Source organism: Cervus elaphus, chromosome 4, assembly GCF_910594005.1.
Source record: "Cervus elaphus chromosome 4, mCerEla1.1, whole genome shotgun sequence".
Taxonomy (NCBI): domain Eukaryota; kingdom Metazoa; phylum Chordata; class Mammalia; order Artiodactyla; family Cervidae; genus Cervus; species Cervus elaphus.
In genome coordinates, this window is record NC_057818.1 from 51,424,802 (window position 1) to 51,444,797 (window position 19,996).

Sequence of the window (19,996 nt, forward strand, 5' to 3'; positions counted from 1 at the left end):
CCCCACGTGGTTGTTGCTGCCGGTAGCTGGGAGTAGGGAAGTTTGGAGGGGGAGGGGAGGAGAATAAGTGATGTCACCTTTCCCCCGTTTGATTGGCTGCCGGGTGGCCGCAACTACAACCAATCAACAGTCTCAGAAAGTCTGGCGCGGCCCCGCGGAAAGCCCTGTTGCCATCGGGAGGGTAGAGAACTAGCACTTGTGTGGTAGCGCGCGCTGCGGAGTTGTCTCCGCGCGTGGCCTGGGGCTTGGTGACCCTGGGGACAGGCCACCTTCCCCAAGACTTTGACATTTAGGGCGGCTCAGTTTTCTGATAGCCCCCCCTGGGCGTGGGGTGAGAGGAAGGCTTGCGATGGGGAAATACAGCACTTCATGGAGCATCACACTGTATTCCGTGAAGAGCTTACACTTTGTAGGTGTTCACACCTGGTGGCGGGGAGCGGATCACACTGGGGTTGGGAGGAGAGGGATATGCCCTGTTGGTGGTAGATTCCTGCTGCCCAGATACGGAGTTCACACCAGGTGTGAAGATAATACACCCAGACTATTGCAGGGCCATATACCTTTAACATTCACACTACAAGTGAGAGAGTATATTGTGACATGGTCAGTTCACTTTGAGCTATAAGGAAATATCAGTTGTCCAGTGGGATTCACTGAGTATGAAGGGGATTGACATTATCCTTGAGGTTCACATTATCAACTGTCCATAGATTTGCCTTGAGAGTGGCAGAAATTTCACTGTCTGCAAGAAGTTCACACTGGGAAAGAATCTTATACTATTTCTTATGCTATTATATTACAGGGCTTCCCAGGTAGCTCAGTGGTAAAGGATCTGCCTGCCAATGCAGGAGATACGAGTTCAGTCCCTGGGTCAGGAAGATCCCCTGGAGAAGGGAATGGCAACCCACTCCAGTATTCTGAACAGAGGAGCTTGGTGGGCTACAGTCCATGGGGTGGCAAAGAGTCAGAGGCAGCTTAGCAACTGAGCACACTATATTATGACTTATACTACTTTATACTGTCATATTATTACTGCAATTTTAATATCATTCTAAAAGAGAGTTTGTTCCATAGCTGATTCATGTCAATGTATGACAAAACCCACTGCAATGTTGTGAAGTAATTAGCCTCCAACTAATAAAAAGAAATTAAAAAAAAAATAAAAACATTAAGAAGAAAAAATAAAATAAAATGGAGTTTGCACTTCCATATTAAGTGGGCCCATATTGAGTGGGCCCTGAGTTGAGGGAAATTTTACAGAGCTGTTTATACTGTGCCCATAGGGTAGACATTAGTTCAGTTCAATAGCTCAGTTGTGTCCAACTCTTTGCGACCCCATGAACCACAGCACACCAGGCCTCCCTGTCCATCACCAACTCCCGGAGTCCACCCAAACTCATGTCCATTGAGTTGGTGAGGCCATCCAACCATCTCATCCTCTGTTGTCCCCTTCTCCTCCTGCCCTCAATCTTTCCCAGCATCAGGGTCTTTTCAAATGAGTCAGCTCTTTGCATGAGGTGGCCAAAGTATTGGAGTTTCAGCTTCAACATCAGTCCTTCCAATGAACACCAGGACTGATCTCCTTTAGGATGGACTGGTTGGATCTCCTTGCAGTCCAAGGGACTCTCAAGAGTCTTCTCCAACACCACAGTTCAAAAGCATCAATTCTTTGGTGCTCAGCTTTGTTTATAGTCTAACTCTCACATCCATACATGACCACTGGAAAAACCATAGCCTTGACTAGGTGGACCTTTGTTGACAAAGTAATGTCTCTGTTTTTTAATATGCTGTCTAGGTTGGTCATAACTTTTGTCCAAGGAGTAAATATCTTTTAATTTCATGGCTGCAATCACCATCTGCAGTGATTTTGGAGCCGAAAAAATAAAGTCAGCCACTGTTTCCACTGTTTCCCCATCTATTTGCCATGAAGTGATAGGACCAGATGCCATGATCTTAGTTTTCTGAATGTTGAGCTTTAAGCCAACTCTTTCATTCTCCTCTTTCACTTTCATCAAGAGGCTCTTTAGTTTTTCTTCACTTTCTGCCATAAGGGTGGTGTCATCTACATATCTGAGTATGGGTGGGTCTGAACAAAGTTTATATTCATCAGAGAGTTCCCACAGCCCATTTAGGTAGACCCTTGGAAAATGGTTCATGCTGTCCCACAGGGGTTCACAGCAGCCACAGAAAGTTCCCCATGCTTACTGATGTTCACTGTCTGTGTTAACTTTGTCACAGATATGAAAGAGATTAAGTATACTGTCCATGGGGAGGTGCATATTGGGCCAAAGTTCACATAGCCCATGGGAGCTTACGTGGTGTTGGGGAGGAGAGGATTTCCATTGATTGGGACGGTGTTTCATGCTCCACAGTCAGTTTGCATCAGGTGTAAGGGAGAATTAGACTCAATGAGATATGCAGTCTCCACAAAGAAATTCACCCTGCCTAGGGAGCACAATGCTACAGTGACAGAGGTTCTCTCCTCCCCAGGCTTCCCAGGTGGCTCAGTGGTGAAGAACCCACTTGCAGGAGATGTATGTTCCATCCCTGGGTCAGGAAGATCCCCTGGAAAGAAGAAGGAAATGACAATCCACTCCAGTATTCTTGCTGGGAAAATTCCATGGACGGAGGAGCCTGGCAGGCTACAGTCCATGGGGCCACAAAAAGAGTTGGAAAGGACTCAGCGTCTACATAACAACATCAACTGTCTGTGCAAGATGGTCTCTGAATGTGGTGTGTTTTTAATGTCCACAGAGGAACCCCCACTGCTTATTCTAGTTACACCACGCATAGAGGAGACCTGTCTGTGGCAGTTCACACAGTCCAAGGCCTATTTCAAATGTCCCCGGAAGAATTACATAAAATGTAGTTAACTCAGTTACACAGTTCATCAAAATTCCACTGTCATGTAGAGCTGGGGGGAGTGGTGCTACAGGAAGTGGGATAACACAGGCTTAGCCAGGTTGCTCAGGGTGGAACCGAGCTGGGCTTCTTCCCAGCTGTATGACCTTGGACAAGTCATGAATCCCTTTGTGCCTCACTGTCTACATCTGTAACGGGATATTTTTTTTTTCCATTCCTATGGCCTAGGGTTGTTACGAAAATGTAAAGAATTAAGATGTGCAAAGCTGAAACTAAAACCTAGTGCAGCCAAATAAATAAATATTTTAAAAAAAGGGATGTGCAAAGCATTTTTTTGTCTCCTCGTGTCTTTTGAGGGTAACTCCTCAGAAATGTCAAGTATTGGACTTCCCTGGTGGTGCAGTGGCTAAGAATCCACCTGCCAATACAGGGGACGTGGAATCAATCCCTGGTCCGGGAAGATTTCATATGTTGGAAGATTCCGCAGGCTGTGGAGTGCCACAGCTACTGAATCGTGTGCTGCATCTCCTGAAGCCTGTGGGCTTGGAACCTGTGCTCCAACGCCGCAAGAGAAGCCACCACAATGAGAAGCCTGTACTTCACATGGAAGAGTGGGCCCTGCTCACAGCAACTGAAGAAAGCCTGTGCACAGCAATGAAGACCCAGCCCAACCAAACATTAATTAATTAATTTTAGCCATGTTAACTACTGTGGTGATTATTATTATTCAGAAGGAATTTATCACTACCTGAAGAGTTTATGCTGTCACAGGCTTACTGGTAACCTTGTCCATAGCTGGTACGTGTTGTGGTGGTGCTGTGGTAGTGCTTTTTGAAAGAATTCCAGAGTGCAGCATATCTGTGGGGCATTTATCAATCCATCAGGAGGCATTATGGTCTAGTGCTTGAGGTCCCTTTGTAACGATTTTTAGCTGTGTAGCCTTGGGCCTGGAACCTCTCTCAAGTCTCACTCTCTTAATCTGAAAAAATGGGAATCATTCAAGCATCTATCTCATTGAGTTGAGCTGAGGATGAAACGAGATGGTGAGTCTAGGGCCTTGCGTATAGTAAGTGCTCAGTAAATGGGAGCGGTGATTTTTATGTGCTCTGTGCTGCACTAGACCCTGGGAATCCCGGCTTTTCAGGAAGGGGGACTTCCCTCATGGTTCAGTGGCTAAGACTCCATGCTCCCAATGCAGGGGGCCCAGGGTTCAATCCCTGATCAGGGAACTAGATCCCACATGTGCATCCTGCAACTAAAGATTCCACGTGCCATAACTAAAAAAAGATCCCACATGCTGCAACTAAGACTGGTGCAGCCAAATAAATTTTTTTAAAAAGAATTCATCATTTCTTGGCCTTTATTTGGGGCCTATTCTCGGTGATGAGTTACACCACACCTTAGGGAGTCATACTGTCAACACAAGTCATTACACCTTGTATTGAAGGGGAGTTGGGTAAATTTTATTGGAGAGTTAAGACTTACAGGCTTGGGAGGATATGTGAAATTGTATGAAAATTACAAGAGCTTCCAAGGGGGCACAGGTGTAAAGACTCCACCTGCTAATGCAGGAGACGCAAGAGACATGGGTTTGATCCCTAGGTTGGGAAGATCCCCTGGAAGAGGAAATGGCAACTCCAATATCCTTGCCTGGAGAATCCCATTCAGAGGAACCTGGTGGCTATAGTCCACTGGAGTCGCAAAGAGTCAGACACAACCGAGCAACTGAACACACGTGCACATGCATGAAAATTACAAAAGCCCAGAGGGGTTTTTATTTTTTTAATTTTTTTTTCAGAGGGTTTTTAAATGTTAATAGTCTTTCAACTTTATTGAATTTTTTTAAAGAACTATTATCAGCTAGATTTAAGTTCAGACACAAGCAATAGAAATCCAAACAACAGTGACTTACACAAAATAGAGAGGTGTTTTTCTCTTCCCTCTGAAGAGATTGAATCACCTTGTTGTCTTTTCAGTCACACTTAGTTCTTCTACCTCAGTGGCTGCTGAAGCTCTTGCCATTGGCTCCGAGTTCCAAGCAGGGATATGGGATGTAGGGGGTTGACACTGAGTCTTTTAACAGCTTTTGTGGAAGCCCCACTCTATCCGTATGTCTTATATCTTATTTGCCAGATGTGTTCGGCCACCTCTATTTGAGCCCAGAGGGTTTGAATGGAATAGGGAGTTTTTACCTGTCTGTGGGAAAGGGTTACATTATCCATGACTTGGTAAGACCAACAGTGATGGGACTTCCCTGGTGGTTCAGTGGCTAAGATTTGGTGCTCCCAATGCAGGGGACCATACTCAATCCCTGGCCGGGGAACTAGATCCTGCATGCTGCAACTAAAAATCTCACATACCTCAATGAAAATCAAAGATTCCACATGCTACAACTAAGACCCCGCAGAGCCAAATACATAAATAGGTCATTTATTTATTTTTTTACATACATATGTTTAAAAAACCTGATAGTGACATTGGTGTTCACTGCACCTATTGGTTGCGTGTGTCAGTCACTCAGTCATGTCTGACTCTTTGCCACCCCATGGACTGTAGCCCGCCAGGCTCCTCTGTCCTTGGGATTTTTCAGGCAAGAATACTAGAATGGGCAGCCATTCCCCTCTCCAGCGGGTCTTCCTGACCCAGGGATTGAACCCGGGTCTCCTGCATTGCAGGCACATTCTTTACCATCTGAGCCACCAGGGCTGAGGCTACACTGTCCACGGAGTGGTTCGCCTGAGCCATGGCATTGTCTATGTGGGGACACGTGGTAGGTTACACTGCTATGTAGTATGGTGGGTTACACATATTGTGGGGCCGCGCTGTTCACGTGAAGACTCCCACTGCTGCTTGAGGTGACCCTGTTTACATGCTTACCTGCACCACAGATGTGAGGTTTACCCCAGGCTGGGAACTGACCCTACTGCTAGAGGAATTCACACAATGTTAAGCAAGTTATGCTGCCTCTGTGGCAGCGCACACTGAAGAGGGAACAAGTCATTTGTACGGAGTGCACCTGGTTTATTTGCTTTCTCACCATCTGTATGGGGTTCATACTGTTTATGAGGGTTACACTGTCTCTGTGGGGTTTATACCATTTACGTGGGTTGCCCTGCTATATGGGTCCACCCGGTTTACAAAGTTTGAATGGTGCTCAGATCACTTTATGACGGTGAGCATATCTGGACAAGGCTAATAAGGGCCATGCTGTTTAAACTGGAAATCATACTGTGTTTGAGCATTACAATGTTTATTGGGGCTCTACACTGTCCACGCAAGAGTCATACTGTATATGGGTTTTACATCCGTCACAGACGCTCTGTATGGGTTCTGACTGTCACCTTATCCCAGCTGTTTTCAAACTCAATTCACTTCAGCAAGTACATATTACCAGCCTACTCTATGACTACAGCCTACGCCATCTATGGCTACAGCCTACTCTTTAACAGTGACCACAGCCATGAAATTAACAGACGCTCGCTCCTTGGAAGGAAAGCTATGACAAGCCGAGACAGGGTGTTAAAAAGCAGAGACATCACTTTGCCGACAAAGGTCTGTATAGTTAAAGCTATGGTTTTTCCAGTAGTCATGTACAGATGTGAACGTTGAATCATAAAGAAGGCTGAGTGCCGAAGATTTGATGCTTTTGAATTGCGGTGTTGGAGAAGACTCCTGAGAGTCCCTTGGACAGCTAGATCAAACCAGTCCTTTCTAAAGGAAATCAACTCTGAATATTCATTGGAAGGACTGATGCTGAAGCTGGAGCTCTAACACTTTGGCCAGCTGATGCGAAGAGCTGACTCATTGGAAAAGACCCTGATGCTGGGAAAGATTGAAGGCAGGAGGAGAAGGGGACAGCAGAGGATGAGATGATTAGACAGCATCACCAACTCAATGGACATGAATTTGAGCAAACTCCAGGACACGGTGGAGGACAGAGGAACCTGACCTGCTATAGTCTACGAGGTCGCAAAGAGTTAGACATGACTTGGCGACTTAATAACAGCTCTATGACAGACTCTGGTCTAGGCACTGGGTTAAGATTTCGTGCTTCCCATGCAGGGGGGTGTGCGCATTGATCCCTGGTGGGGGAAATAAGATCTCACATGCCGGATGGCACAGCAAAAAAATAAAAGGAATCCACGGGATCTAGAAAGGGGCTTCCAATATAATAGTGGTCAGGGACTTCCCTGGCAGTCTAGTGGTTGAGAATCCACGCTTCCACTGCAGGGGGAGTGGGTTCAATCCCTTGTGGGAGAACTGGGATCTTGCACGCCACACAGTGTGGCCAAAGTATATAGACATACATATAGGTATATATCTGGGCTTCCCAGGTGGCGCTAGTGGTAAAGAATCTGTCTGCCAATGCAGGAGATGCAAGAGGCGCAGATTCAATCCGTGGGTCAGGAAGATCCTCTGGAGTAGGAAGTAGCAACCCACTTCAGTATTCTTGCCTGGAAAAATCCCATGGACAGAGAAGCCCGGTGGGCCACAGTCCCTGGGGTCACAAAGTGGGACACAACTGAGTACACGCAGGTAATTATATATCTATATCTACATAGTGGTCAGGCATAGTACTGGGAAGATGGTGTTTGTTTTTTAATATTTTTAGTTTTATTTTAAAATTTTTGGCCATGCTGTGTGACTTGCAGGATCTTAGTTCCCTGACTTGCCCTCAGCTTTGAAAGCTCAGAGTCCTAAACACTGGACCACCAGGGAACTCTTGAGAAGGTGGTTTTGGCGTAGAAACCTGAAGGGAATGAGGGACAGAGCTATGTAGACTTCTGGTGGAAAAGCCTTCAAGGCAGATAGAACAGCATGGGCAAAATCCCTGAGGGAGGAATATGTCTGGCAAATTCAAGAAATAGCAAAGAGGCTGGAGTGCACTTGGAGGAAAAATTAAGGGGGGAAGGTGGGAAGTGAGGTCAGGAGGGAAAAAGGGCATCGCAGGCAAGGAGTTGTTAAAGCCTCCCAGGGAGCGGAGGGCTGATGGAGGGTTTGGGGCAGTGAAGGGATGTCATTTGGTTGACTGGAGCATTTCTACGCCAGTGGAGCACAGACTATGGGGATGAGGCAGCAGGGAGACCAGTGAGGAGATGTGTGTGTGGGGAGGGTGGCTGAGTCTGAAAAAGCTGAAGGAAGACCTGATAGGAGGAGTTCCCTTCAGACTGGATGTCAGAGAAGAGAAAGGAGTCAAGGATGACTCTGAGGTATTCTACTTGTGCAACCAGCAAAATGGAGCTGCAATTTCCAGAGATGGGGGAGACTGGGGGTGGGATCACTTTGGGGGAGCTCTAAGAGACTTGGAAAACTTGAGAAATCTAAATGGAGACACCGGTGAGGTGGTTCAATGTGTGAGATTGGAGTTTGGGGTAGAGTCCTGAGATGGAGACAGAAATTTGGGTGTAATCAGCATAGTATATGGTGTATAAAACTATGGGCCTGGTGGAGATTGTCAAAGGAATGTGTGTAGATGGAGAAGAGAAGAGGACCTAGGACTGAGTCCTCGAGTCCTTCAGCATTTCAAATCAGAGAGACCAGGAAGGGTGATAATCTAACGGGGTTACATTTTCTGTTTGGCAATGGTTACACAGTTTAGGTGGCTTCACTGTCTAAATCAGGGGTCTCCTACCTCTGGGATCTGTCTAATGCCTGATGATCTAGGAGCTGATGTAATAATCACAGAAATAAAGTGCCCAATAAATGTAATGTGCTTTTTATTTTTTTAGTTCTACCAGTTTATTGCTACCAACCCATCTCCCTCCACCCTTGTGCACACATGCTCAGTCATGTACCCCCATGGTCTGCAGCCCGCCAGGCTCCTCTGTCCATGGACTTTTCCAGGCAAGAATACTGCAGTGGGTTGCCATTTCCTTCTCCATGTAATGCGCTTGAATCATTCTGAAACCACCCCCCTCTCCCCCATCCATGGAAAAAAGTTGTCTTCCATGAAACCCGTCCCTGGTGCCAAAAAGGTTGGGGACCGCTGCTCTAAACAGTGTGGGTGGATCCCACTATTTCTAAGGGAACGACAGTGTTCATAGAGTAGTAGTGGTTCATCGCTGTTCATATAGGTGATGGGCGGGTGATGATTATGATTTTTACCATCCACATGGTTTCCTTTCTAGGCATGACTCTGTGACGAGTTGTGACTTCTATAGGGGTAGGTTCTGTCCATGCCTTTGCCTGACAACAATAGGATAACTGTTTTATCTGTGTCAGGACAGTAAACTGGAACAAGAACAACTAAGTCCATGGCAATGAGGGGGGGCTCTCCTCACTGTCCAGAGAGAGGTGTTTTCTCCACGGAGTATTACACTGTTCATCCCAGGCACCTCTGAGGTCTGGGAGAGGCTGTGCTTTTTACCAGCCTCAGGAGCATTTGTGAAGGCTTTCTGGGGAGAGTGGGGGCGGGTTAGATTCTTGACCACTGGAGTTCACATGGTCTTGGTTGCATAGGATATCTTCAAGGATTGACCAGTGCTGAGAGTTCTCATCACAAGTTCACAACCTCTGGGTGTTTTACACAGTCATTGTGGGGTTCACCATTCCTGGGGGTAGTTTCCAGTGTTCACAAGGCAACTGAACTATCCAACACGGTCCACACTTCCATGGTGCAGTCATGTTATAATATCTGTGGACACATCATTTTCACCAGCGGTTCCCATTCTCTGTGGATGGTTGAAAGTCTCCCCTGAGGCACGCCCACCATCCATGACTGTGTTTCACAGAAACTGTGGGATTGAATTATCCAGCTAAGTCAGGGTAGAATTCTGCCATTAATAGGCAATTTTTCACCGTCCATGCTTGCGTGTTTGCTGCCTACAGTTGGAATCTCTAGGCTTACATTGTCCACAGGTTATGCTGCTCACTTCTGCTAATAATCACCAGTATTTATTGCCTACTTATCTCAAATCTCTGATTTCTCATAACAACCTAATCATTAATATCCCCATTTTACAGATGATGAAGCTGAGGCTTAAAAAGATCAATTCACTTGCTCTATACAATCTCACTCACATACAGGAAATTGCAGTTTGGGTTGCCACCCTGGTCTCTGTCTTCTGGTGGGAGTATAGAGGTCACTGAGGCTGTAGTATGGACCTATTATCTTTTAAACTTGGCATCATCTTTTTCTGAGGGGTGGGGCAGTAAAAGACATAATAAACTATACTGGTTAAGGGTGGTGATTTTGAATTGGATAGATTGGATTTGAACCCTGTTTCTGACCATTTCTGAGCCTTGCTTTATTAATCTGTAAATGGGGCTAACAATAGGAATTCCCTTCTTTGGGGTTTTGTGAGGCTTCAATGAGATGTCCTGACAACGCTTGGCCCAGCGCCTGGCACATCATGAGCACTAGCAATTCGGGAGCTGTTATGATAACAATGATGAGGGTTATTATTGCTGGACCACACTGCTCCCAGAGGGTTACAATATCCGTGGGGGAGCTGCACTGTCCCTAGACAAGGTTACATAATTCCCCAAGGGGGTGATGCTTCCTGGGAGGCCTTGGTCTCCCCGAGGAAGAGGCCTGAGACCTCTGAGGCACTGCTTAAGGACTGCCCTAAGGCCTCTAGGAACCCACCAACAGAGGGTGGGCTTGAAGCCCTAAGCACCCAGAGCCTAACCCTTCAGGCCTTCCCCCTCTGTAGCCTGTTCACTGCTCCCTATCTTCTTGGTTTCACTCTCTTTGAGCATCTCCTCCCCACCCCCCTTCCTCTCCTTTGGTACCTCAGAGTCTTCTCTGAGATTGTTTCCAGGATCAGCCTGTGAATATAACTGCTATTTGTCCTCTGCTGTTGGCCATCTGATCATTGCTGATTTCCTGTTTCCCGAAGCCTCAGGCTCCATCCATTCCTCCCAGCTGCAGAGAACAGACTTAACACATCCCTACGCACTGGCCTTCATCCTTAAGCCCTGCCTTCCTGTCTCCTGGTGACCCCCTAGTGTCCCTTGGGAACACATTTGTTCAGACTTTGGTCACCCCCTCGCATCCTGGCTCCACCCCCGGAACCCCCCTGCCTTGGAGGTGGAAGTGGGGGTACCTCCGGCGCCAGCCGTGTTCCCAAGACAGCTGCAGTCTGGGGATGGGGGGCGGCTCTTGCGTGCTTTCTCTCTGGTCACTTCCTCCCCAGATGGGACTGGGGCTATCTGGAAGGCCAAGACCCTATCCCTGGAGGAGCGGAGGAGGCAGCCGCCTCCCCATTTCCGACGCTGGGAAATGCTTCCCACCCATTCCACCCCACCCCTGGACAGCTGCCCCCAGTCAGGCCCAGGGTTGGGGGGGGGGCGCATGGTAAGGTCAGCCTGGGAAATGTTGTGGTCTGGATCATCCTCTCAGGTCTTGACCCGACCCCCCCTCACCCCCTGCAGAGAAAGTTCTGCCTCTTCCGAAAAGGTCCATACTCCTCACAAAAGTTTCTGACACTTGCCATAAGGTACCCCCAAACCCCTCTTACAGGCTTCCAAAGAAAATGTGGACTCCGCAGTGGGCAGGAGAGGAGGAGGAGGGGCAGCAGGTCGCGGATCCTGAGGACTTAAAGTTATCTTCAGACTTGGCGCCTCAGAGAAAGGTCGTGACCCCCAGGACCCCATCCTATCCCAGCCCCTCCGTCTCTCCTCCCCCGTCGCGCGGCCCCTTTAAGCCTAGAGCCGGCCGGTCCTCAGTGGCAGCGCGCCGGCGTGTGTGTGTGTGTGTGTGTGTGTGTGTGCGCGCGTGTGTATGTATGTGTGCCTGTGTGTGTCTGTGTGAGTGCGCGGGGAGGGGGCGGGCACAGTGTCTCCATGGCGACGCGGCGGTGACGTCGCCGGCCGGGGGGCGTGGGCGTCCCGGCCCCGGAGTGCGATATTAACCCGGGAGGCGGCGGCGGGGAGGGGAGAGGCTCTGAGAGGCGAGGCCGGGTGAATCGGCGAGGGCGGCCCGACGTGCTCGGGACGGGACGGGGCAGCGCGGGCGCCGGGAGCTGCGGCCCGGAGTCGGGGCGCCTCGCCCCGGGCCCCCCAGCATGAAGACCCCGGCGGACACAGGTGGGGGCGGGGGCAGCACGTGTGGGGGAGACTTGTTGCCCCGGGAAACCAGGCGGAGAAACTTTGGGGGGGGCTGAAGGGTTCTGGGGGAGCCCGAGTGATCCCCAGTTGCGGGGGACCCCCAAGCACTCGAGACCTGTTGCTTCTTGCGGTGCGAGCGGGGGTGTGCACCGGGCCCCCAATTCCTGCTTCTGGACGCAGTGGTTGGGTGCTGCGAGTCCTGGTTCTTTCCTTGCCTGGACCCCAAAACCTGGGCTCTCCCTGACACCCGGGATCACGGGGGTGGCTGGGTTCCTCCCAGCCGCTCTGTCACGTTGCACTCTGGGGGCCGGGACGTGTGCGGGGTGTGTGTGGGGGGGGCGCTGTCCACAGGGCCCGCTATTCCCGGTTCGGCGCTGCACGGTCCGGCCCGTGACCTTCATCGCGATGCGTGCCCCGCACCGGCTTAGAGGGGGATACGGGATGGCCTCTAGGAGGAGGGCGTGAGTGGGGAGCCCGGGACTCGGGGTCCAGGCTGCGCCGCCCCTCCCCCGCCCGTCTCCGCCGGCTCCTCGCTCCCCCGCCCGCGCCGAGTCGCAAAGTTCCAAAGCGCAGCCCGAACGTTCGAAAAAGGAACTTTTTGTTTCCGACCTTAGAACGCGCGGCTTTAAGGTCGCTCCGGAGAGACCTGGGAACCCTCCTCCCTCGCCGCCGGGGACCTGGGGTTGAGGAGGGTGGGGAAGGTGGGGGGGACGCGGAGGCTCCCCCCCTCGCCCCCCCTCCCTCATCCAGCCCTTCTCTTTCAACCGGCCGTCTCTTCCCTCCGCCCCCCTCTTCCCCGCCAACTTGCTCCTCCTTAAGGGACCAAGGTTCCCCTCCCCCCCTCGGTCGGCGGGCGGGGGGCAGCAGGATTAACCCCCCCCCCCCACTCGGACTTTCCCCCTTCCCCTCCCCCGCCGCCCCCGGGCTCTCGCAGGCTGGACTTTGCGCCCGGGCGCGCTGGGGGAGGGGTCCCAGCCGCCCCCTGCCCGTCTACCCCGTCGGAATCCGGCCCGGGGCGGGGACGGGGGAGGGGGAAGGGGGCCGGGCGCCGCTGTTCAAACTTGTTTCCTTCCCCCGGCGGCGGCCGCGGCTAGGGCTCCTGTGTGCGGGTGTGTGCCCCGACCGGCCCACCCACCCCGCCCCCCCTCGCTGGGCGGGTGGGGGCGGCTCTTAAAGGGCTCCGAGCCGGGCTCCGGCGCCTGGGGATTGGGGGCCGAGGAGGGGGCTGGGTGTGGGCAGGGGCTCGGAGTGCAGTAGGGTCAGTCACGTGCGTCCCACATACTCTCTGGCTCCCGAAGGCTCCAGGGCCGCTGGGCCTCGGGGGCAGCCGGAGCCTCCCCTCGCCGGAGGAGGGGGCCGAGGGACCCAGACAACCCCGCCTCGTCTTCGTTCCCTGCTACGGGCCTTCGCCTGGTGGGACCGGCTGGGCCGCTCCCCCATCCCAGTCTTGGGGCCGCGCCGTGTGTGGGTTCTCTGGCTGGGGGAAGGGGCGGGAGCCTTTTCTGGCCTCCCGATGGGTCCATGGGTCCATCTGACTCCTGGCTGGCCGCTGCGCGCCCCTCCATCCGATCCTCCATCCCGGCCCCTCTCTCCTCTGCCGCGGCTGTTTCCCACTTCCTGTTTTCTTCCCGGCCCTGGCGCCACCGAGGGCTGCCTGGAGTGGGGGAGGTGGTGGGGCCCCCCAGGAGGCCGGCGTGTTCTTCCTCTACCACTGCCCCTCCCTTCCGACCCCCATAGTCCTTTTGAAAAAAGTTTGGACAGTTAAGGTGAATTTGAGGGGTACTCGAGAATTCTGCACCCACCCCCCCGCAGGTTTCCACAGTCTGTCTGGGAGATTCCCTACCCCGCCTATGTGGGATCCAGGTGTGTCTTCTGGGACCCCGCCATCCCAGCCCTTCCTGTCTGCTGCCTCTTCTCCACCCTGTCTGCCAACGTCCTCAGTTCTTCTCTCAGTGTCAGCTGCTCTGTCGCTGCCTCACTGTCCCCCCCCATACTCCAGAGGTCCTGCATCCCCAGGCTTTCTTGGTGTAGGCCGGGTGGTTCCCTGTTTTAAGCACGTGGACTCATACACAACACACACTCACACATGCTCCCCTTGCCCGTGCCTGGCTCCTGGCTCCAAAGCCTGGGGAACAGAGCCCCATTGAGACACCCTGACGTCACCCCCCATCTTCCTTCTCCCCCCAAAGCTGGGAACAGGCCCTCATGTATGCCGTGTCCGATGAGGAAAGCTGGCTTTGGGGTTGGCCTGGGAATGGGGAGGGTCGCTGCCATGAGTGGGAGCCAGAGTCCTGGCCTGGGAGCGAGGTTGTTCAGGGAGGGGGCTTAACTAAGGGGGCCTGGGTCAGCCCCCAGAATGCAGCTTGAGGCCTTTCCAGAGCCCCCCACCTCCCTTCTGAGTTCCCTTTGTGTTGCATGTAGTCTCTCTCACTCCTTCTCTTCTGCAAAGTTTATTTTTAGCCTCCTGCTCCCCCGCTCCCAGGACTGTCGCTGCACACACGTTGCTTGGTTACCGGGACAAGGAGGCTGGGGCGGGTGGGCTGGGAAGGGTGGCTTTAATTTTGGGGGGAGGGTGGAAATCAGTACACCCTCCCAACCCTAGACTGATGTCTCAGGGGCTTTGGCCCCCACCCCGAGTCCAAGAGCCAAATTGGGGCTTGTTGGGGGTGGGGGCGGGGGTGTGAAGCTTGGTGCCATGAAGGGAGACAGGAGTTTTTTGGAGAAGGTTGGCGGGTACATGAAGCGGGCGGTCTCTTGGGTTTCCAAGAGCCTCTGGGCCCTGAACAAGACCGTCAGACCTGGGTTCTCTAGCAGGGTGAGGATCAAGGGGTGAACACCTGGATTACCAAGAGAGGGATGGGGCTGTGGATGCTGGGGTCCATGGAAGGTGCTGTCAGGGCCTGTCACTTGTGAATGGAGCAGGAACTGCTGGTACAGGACCCTGAGTCTGTGACACCCTGAGGTCATATGGTCATATCCCTGGAGCCCGGAGGGACTGACTGGAGGCTGGGATTTCTGAATGGGGCAGGGACCAGGTGGGGAATGCTGGCCATCCCAGTCTGCCCAAGGCCGGGGGTCAGGGATTAGAGTCAGCTCTGATTTAGAGGGAGTGGTCCCTTTGGCACCAGGAGCTGCTGATCCCCAGCGTCCCCATGGGGAAGGCTCCCCTGTTGGATTCCAGACTTGGGTGGGGACTTTCAGGGAGGTTCCATGTTGCCTCAGGTTGGGTTGGTACCTGCTTCAGCTGGGGTTTGAGCCAGGATCTTGGGAAGAAGGCTGACCCTTGCAGCCTGACTGGGACTTGGGACCCGCCCATCCTTAGCTGTCCACCTTGGTCTTCTCCCTCTAGTGGCACCAGGGCTCCTGTCCTGCCTCCCCCCCTTCTTCTCTTCCTCCCTTTTCCCTCCTCCCACCCCTCCATTACCGGCTGCCTAGTGCTGAATTATTGATGGCCCCTGATTACCCGGGGGTTTGGGAAATGACAACAACCGCAGCCCCCCCAACTCCCCCCCATCAGGCTGCCCACCCCCTCTAGGGACCAACCAGCCCACCACCAACCTCTACCCAAGGTTAATGCTGGGGGCGGGTAGGTAGGTGGGCAAGGAAGACACTAAAGATGAGAAGGCAGAAGGGGGAACGGGTTGCAGCGAGCGATGCCTGTTCAGTGTTAAGGCCCTCCAGCCAGGTTGGGTCCATGTGCCCGGGTCTGGGTAGGGCAGTGCAGCACAGAGGGTCCTGGGCTTGATGGGGGGGCACTCTCTCAGACAGTCTGGGTTTCACTCTCCAGGGAAGACAGAAGCCTCTGTGTGTGCAAGCGCTGACCTCATCGTCAACCAGCCACCCCACCCCTCCTGGTCCTTTTAAGAAAAAAAAAAAAAAAAAGCCTTCTCTTGGGGGCCTAGGGTGGGAGTAAGGGCTCCGGTAGGTCTTGGGAGGGAAACAGTGTATGTTCCTAGGAGGGGAACAGAGGAGCTGGTGGGGGCAGGGGTGTGGTAATGACTGACCCTGAATGGGAGTGAGGGTGGGCTGGGGGTGGCTAGCCCCAACCCGTCTGGCCACGTGTGCCCCTTCCTGCTCCTCCCCCACTGGCAGCCCTGCCCGCCGGCCTGGCTTGGTGCCTGGCCCCCTGGCACTGGCCCCGGGACCCGCCGCCGACGGTTTCCTGTTTCTCCCGGTGTCGCTGGAGCAGGCTCCAGCTTCCCCTCCCCCCAGCTCCTGTCTAGCCCCCCTCACACACACAGACACACACTGTCTCCCTCTAACCAGGTCTTGGCTTGGCAAGGGGAGACGGGTTTCCCCATGGTAAGGGCGGGGCTAGGAGGTGGACCCTGGGATGGGCCCCAGGGCCCCGGACTTGGCGCCCTGACCCAGGGCCGCTCCCCTGCCTCCTGTCCCCAGGCTTTGCCTTCCCGGATTGGGCCTACAAGCCGGAGTCGTCCCCCGGCTCCAGGCAGATCCAGCTGTGGCACTTTATCCTGGAGCTGCTGCGGAAGGAGGAGTACCAGGGCGTCATCGCCTGGCAGGGGGACTACGGAGAGTTTGTCATCAAGGACCCCGACGAGGTGGCTCGGCTCTGGGGGGTCCGCAAGTGCAAGCCCCAGATGAACTATGACAAGCTGAGCCGGGCGCTGCGGTGAGGAGGGCAGAGGCCCCAGGGCAAACGTGGACAGCTCCCCCCCACGCGCCGGTTGGGAGCCCCCTGGCCCCTGGGAGTAGGCATTGGGTTTGACTTCTGGCCGTGCCACATGGTAGCTGTGTGACCTCGGACCAAGTCCTAACGCCCCTGAGCCCACGTGTCACACCGAGGCGAGAACGTGGTCATGGATGTAGTGTGTGGTCTGACCCCAGAACTAAGGGGAGAACTGGTCCCCACTCTCTGGACCTTGATTCCTCTCGTGTGGCCCACGTTCTTCAGTCACCCTTTGCGAGCAGCGCTAATACGGGTCAAGGTTTGGGTTCTAGATTCGGGTCCCCTGTGACTGACCCTCTGATGAACGGTGTTTCTGTACCCCCAGCTATTACTACAACAAACGCATTCTGCACAAGACCAAGGGGAAACGGTTCACCTACAAGTTCAACTTCAACAAACTGGTGCTGGTTAATTATCCTTTCATCGACGTGGGCTTGGCTGGTGAGTGCCAGGGCTGGTGGGTATGTCCTCAGAGGGAGAGCAGGGTCTACCTGAAAGTCCAGGTGAAGCAGAGCGGGGAGGGGCCTTGACGTCATGTCTTCCCTCTCCCGTCAGGGGGTGCGGTGCCCCAGAGCGCCCCGCCAGTGCCGACAGGCGGCAGCCACTTCCGCTTTCCTCCCTCGACACCCTCCGAGGTGCTGTCTCCCACCGAGGATCCCCGCTCACCGCCGGCCTGCTCTTCGTCATCGTCATCCCTCTTCTCGGCTGTGGTGGCCCGGCGCCTGGGCCGGGGCTCGGTCAGTGACTGTAGCGATGGCACGTCAGAGCTTGAAGAGCCCCTGGGAGAGGACCCCCGGGCCCGACCGCCCGGCCCCCCGGAGCTGGGTGCCTTCCGTGGGCCCCCGCTGGCCCGCCTGCCCCACGACCCTGGTGTCTTCCGTGTCTACCCCCGGCCCCGGGGTGGCCCTGAGCCCCTCAGCCCTTTCCCCGTGTCGCCTCTAGCCGGGCCTGGCTCTCTGCTGCCCCCGCAGCTCTCCCCGGCTCTGCCCATGACCCCGACCCACCTGGCCTACACCCCGTCCCCCACGCTGAGCCCTATGTACCCCGGTGGTGGCGGGGGCCCCAGCGGCTCAGGGGGAGGCTCCCACTTCTCCTTCAGCCCCGAGGACATGAAACGGTACCTGCAGGCCCACACCCAAAGCGTCTACAACTACCACCTCAGCCCCCGCGCCTTCCTGCACTACCCCGGGCTGGTGGTGCCACAGCCCCAGCGCCCCGACAAGTGCCCGCTGCCGCCCATGGCCCCCGAGACCCCACCGGTCCCCTCCTCGGCCTCGTCCTCCTCTTCCTCCTCTCCATTCAAGTTTAAGCTCCAGCCGCCCCCCCTGGGACGCCGGCAGCGGGCTGCTGGGGAGAAGGCCCCGACAGGCGCTGACAAGGGCGGCGGCCTGGCCCTCGGCAGTGGTGCAGGCGGGCTGGCTGAGGGGGCTGGGGCTCTGGCCCCGCCACCGCCGCCGCCGCAGATCAAGGTGGAACCGATCTCCGAAGGCGAGTCGGAGGAGGTGGAGGTGACTGACATCAGCGACGAGGACGAAGAAGACGGGGAGGTGTTCAAGACACCTCGTGTGCCGCCTGCACCCCCAAAGCCCGATCCGGGCGAGGCGCCCGGGGTCGCCCAGTGCATGCCTCTCAAGCTGCGCTTTAAACGCCGCTGGAGTGAAGACTGTCGCCTCGAAGGGGGTGGGGGCCCTGCTGGGGGCCTTGAGGATGAGGGTGAGGACAAGAAGGTGCGTGGGGAGGGGCCTGGGGAGGCTGGGGGGCCCCTCACCCCAAGGCGGGTGAGCTCTGACCTCCAGCACGCTACAGCCCAGCTCTCTCTGGAGCATCGAGATTCCTGAGGGCTGTGGGCAGGGGACCCCCGTTCCCCCCACCCCCATGCCTCTTTTGCTGCCTTAACCCCCCCATTTCCCGGAGGTGAGGGCAGCTTTTTAGTCTTGCTCTGCCACCGCCTCTTTCCCCTCCCCCATGTTTTGTATAAAACTTTTAATTTCTTTTTTTTTTTTTTAAATGGTGAGGGTGGGTGGGTGCCCAGGGTGGGGGGCCATCCCCTGTCCCTGTGGGTTTCTAAGCTCCGGGCAAAGTGGTGGGGGTGGGAGGGAGGGGGGAGTTAAGGGGGCCACCTCCATTCTGGGGAATTTATATTTGAACTGAGGCTCTGGCCTCAAAGCCCAGGAACTTTTTTTATTACAATCGTTTAGGAAGTAAAGCCTTGTCCCTCCCTGTCCTTTGCCTCCTGTACCTCTCTCCCTATCCATCCTCGGCCGTCCTCAGCCCCAATCCTGCCTTCCCCGCCCCTCCAGGGGCCGTGAGTGCCTGGGTTTCTCATAGCCCCACAGGGTTGCAGCAGAGGAGGGAGGGACATTTTATGATGAACCAAAAATTCCGTGTTGGGGGAGGTGGGGGCAGAGGAGGGTGAGGGGTGCCGCCCATAGGCCACAAATCTCTACAAAGTGCCTGCTACCCCTCTCCTGGTCCCCACCCCAGTGCCAGTCCAACCCCTTCACCCCCCAGCTGCTCCTAGGACTTGCCCCATAGGCAGGCAGGTGGGGAAGGGGGTGCCCTGAAACCAAACTGGAAGCCCCCTCTGCCTCCCAGCTGGGGCCCCTGGGGTGGGGGTCTGTGGTCAAGCCTTATTCTGTATTGGGGATGGAGGGTGGGTGGGGAGGGAAGTCGGGGGCTGCTGGAGAATGTATTCAAAACAATAAAAACTTTGGACCTTTGGATGCAGTGATCTGAGTGTTGCGTGCAGCCATCTCAGGGCCACATCCTTTGGTTCTTGGACCAGGGCCCTGAGTGGATCCATGGCCAGAGGGCCTAACCCCATCTGAGAGGGTCAAGTCCAGGTCTGGAAAATGAACTCTTGACCTTGGGGGCCACTAAACCTCTGGGCCTGGTGATGAAGGTCTCGGGCATTCTCTGGCCCTCTGACTGTCCCCCTCTTTGGTGGGGATCCACTCTTCTTGGGAGCACTTTTCGGCTCTTGAACACCAGGCTATGGCCCTTATTCTGCCTGAAATGCCTCTCTTCTCTGTGAACCCCTGTTCATTGCTCCAGGCTCTGGTGAAGTCCTGGCACTCCTGCACTACCTCTGGTGTTCTCTCACACGTCAGCTCTTAGAGGTGCTTGAGTTACCTGGGAGTCCAATGTAGATCTTTCAAGGCACTTTGGTGATCTTCCCATCAACCCATGGGAGCAGTCCGCTTGTAAATTAAGAAGAGACTGGCTTACTTGCAGTTGCTGTTCACCTACTGTGTGCCAGGTACTTAGGAGCTGGAGTTCTTTATCTCCAACATTGAGCAAGGTGGGAGCAAGCGGCTCACTTTAATGACTTGCCCAAGGCCTTAAGCCCAACTGGGACTTTAATGAAGTCTGTCTCTGAAATACATATTCTTT

At 54.3% G+C, this 19,996-nt stretch overlaps 1 protein-coding gene across 1 annotated transcript; it reads left to right on the forward strand.

Moving 5' to 3' along the window:
- The first annotated feature begins 11,710 nt into the window (after positions 1-11,710).
- On the forward strand, positions 11,711-19,334 carry ERF (ETS2 repressor factor). The gene is made up of 4 exons (XM_043899292.1): positions 11,711-11,892; positions 16,312-16,546; positions 16,929-17,044; positions 17,159-19,334. Exons 1-4 carry the CDS (start codon positions 11,871-11,873, stop codon positions 18,439-18,441), a joined length of 1,656 nt encoding a protein of 551 aa, XP_043755227.1. The 5' UTR covers positions 11,711-11,870; the 3' UTR covers positions 18,442-19,334.
- The last annotated feature ends 662 nt before the right edge of the window (positions 19,335-19,996 follow it).